The 2,500-nt window shown below is 31.9% G+C and overlaps 1 protein-coding gene across 2 annotated transcripts in view; it reads right to left on the reverse strand.

Moving 5' to 3' along the window:
* Nucleotides 1-2,500, reverse strand: part of LOC125031752 (kanadaptin-like) — an 18,413-nt gene that overhangs the window by 14,183 nt on the left and 1,730 nt on the right. For both annotated transcript variants that reach the window (XM_047622686.1, XM_047622687.1), the window contains exons 2-3: nt 1,467-1,809; nt 869-1,023 (exon numbers count right to left, since the gene is read on the reverse strand). In XM_047622686.1, coding sequence (XP_047478642.1) covers nt 869-1,023; nt 1,467-1,775 — 464 coding nt within the window. In that variant the 5' untranslated portion in view covers nt 1,776-1,809. The remainder of the gene's footprint in view (nt 1-868; nt 1,024-1,466; nt 1,810-2,500) is intronic.

Raw genomic sequence — 2,500 nt, forward strand, 5'->3', positions numbered from 1 at the left:
TATCATCATTATTATTATTATCATTATTATTATCCCTATTTATATCACTATTATTTTTATTATCATCATTATCATCACCATCACCATCACCATCACCATCACCATCACCATCACCATCATCATCATCATCATCATCATCATCATCATTACTATCACTATTACTATTAGTACTAATACTACTATTACTATTACTATTACTATTACTATTACTATTACTATTACTATCACTATTACTATTACTATTACTATTATTATTACTATTACTATTACTATTATCATTATCATTATTATTATTATTATTATTATTATCATTATTATCATTATTATTATCATTATTATTACTATTATTATCATTACTACTATACTATTATTATTATTACTTCTATACTATTATCATTATTTTACTATACTATTATCATTATCATTATAATTATCATTGTCACCATTATTATTATCATTATCATTATCATTATAATTATAATTACTATTACTATTATTATTATTATCTTTATCATTTCATTATCATTATCATCATTATTATTATTATCATTATCATTATTATCATCATTATCATCTGAGTAAGGAAAACAGTCTACTACTATATAAATAAAGGACATCAAATGACAAATATAGATATTGGAAGATGGCAAAAAAAACTAAAAGTTCTTATGCAAAAAATAACATTGCATAGGAGAGGCATAGAGTCTTGCTCCCAACCTACAAGGCACACATCTGTCACAGTGACTGCTCAAATAAGTTTATTCTGGGCCCCGAGCAGACAGTGAAGCATCCAGATTCAAGGGGTTAATATCACAAAAATAAGACACAACAATCATGATCATAACAAATGACAGCAACAAGACCAAACCTAGATACAGATGGATGTTCCATGGTAATATCACACTGCGCAAGGCGACCAATAACAAAGAAGGGCTTGTTAAGAGCTATCGTCTCCACAATGGTACCATTCTTCAGGACTTCAAAAGAATAGTTGGTATTGGGTACACCACTCCACTTGGGTTCCTGCAAATTATATCAAAGTATATATTGTGAATTGTTAACAAATAGTGAAAATTAATACATGTTAAAAGGCATCTGTAGAACTGTAAAATAGTCTGTTTACTGCATAATACAGTGAGTGAGTACGCACAATATATGGTGCATGTATACAGTACATATAAAAGAGCAATTTACTTTATTTTTAATTCACTGCTATTTTCAATATCTTTTTATCATTTTGAAAAGTGTAAATACTGCAGTTAGTCTATCATTTCTCCCGTTATGGATAACTATTTATTCATTTGTGCTCAGGTTCATAATGTAGCAACTAAAAAAGCTTGATCAAATAAGTTAAATTTGATTAATATCACTTACTGTATCAAAAAAAATATAATACAAACCAAATTTGCTATACAACATAGATGCCAAACACATAATCATCCACACACAATCTACAAACAACAAACCTTATACGGCACTGCGACAGATTTCTCTACTAATTGCTGCGCCGGAGATTTTGATGAGATCTTTTGTGGGGCCGATACTACAGGCTGCTCTTCACTCTCTTTCTGTTCTTCCTCCTTTTCCTCGTCTGTTTCTGTCTTTATGGTTGTCCTCTGGCTTTTTGCTATAAACACAGGTTTCTTGAAGTCCAATTCACCTGGCTCCTTGAAGTCCAATTCACCTGGCTCCTTGAAGTCCTCCGTTTGTTCTTTGGGAAGTTCTTCCTGAGGTGGTGGACTGGTTTCCTCTTCTTTCTTAATATCCTCATCCATTGTTCTAATTGTTGTTATAGTCTATTTCAAAATCCTTGTGGAAGAAGAAAAGAGTTAGTTATTAGGATATATAATACAGACTGAGATTTCTAAATTTCAACAAAAATGGAATTCAGTTTTCTTATATTTTTCCCCATCAATGGGAGGTAAAGAGTTTAAGGAAATAAATCCACTACTTTTTCTTAAGTTTCATCTAGCTACAACCACCCAAAACTACTCCCATTTCCCGCTCCCCTTCCAGTGAAAACAACATTTCCATGCTCAGGATCCAGTTCCTGCCTGCTAAGACCATCCACACAGGGTGTGTTACAGAGAACAGAATAATAATAAAATATAAAAAAATAATAGCAAAATAACACAAAGATAGTTACTGTAAATTATTGTTGAATCACTATACATGTGTACCAATTTGCATAATACTAAATTTTCCATAACACACCTTGTGCCATCGGTCAAGGCAGGCAGGAACAGGTTATTGTGCATGGAAATAAGGTCCTTGCTGGAGCCAATGCTCTTTCAGGCACAACTCACAACTCACTTCCATTTAGCCTATTAACCCAATACCGCCGGGGAAAATGAACAAAAAATGGGAAAAATGCTGTACTCATTTTCTATATCTTTTGTCAAATGTCTCTGCACATAGATGGCTCTGCTAGCGCATAGCCACAAAGGAGTCAATTAGTGAAAGAAAAAAAAACTAGATTAATAGTTACAATGAATAAAGG

The sequence above is a fragment of the Penaeus chinensis genome, chromosome 13 (assembly GCF_019202785.1).
Source record: "Penaeus chinensis breed Huanghai No. 1 chromosome 13, ASM1920278v2, whole genome shotgun sequence".
NCBI lineage: Eukaryota > Metazoa > Arthropoda > Malacostraca > Decapoda > Penaeidae > Penaeus > Penaeus chinensis.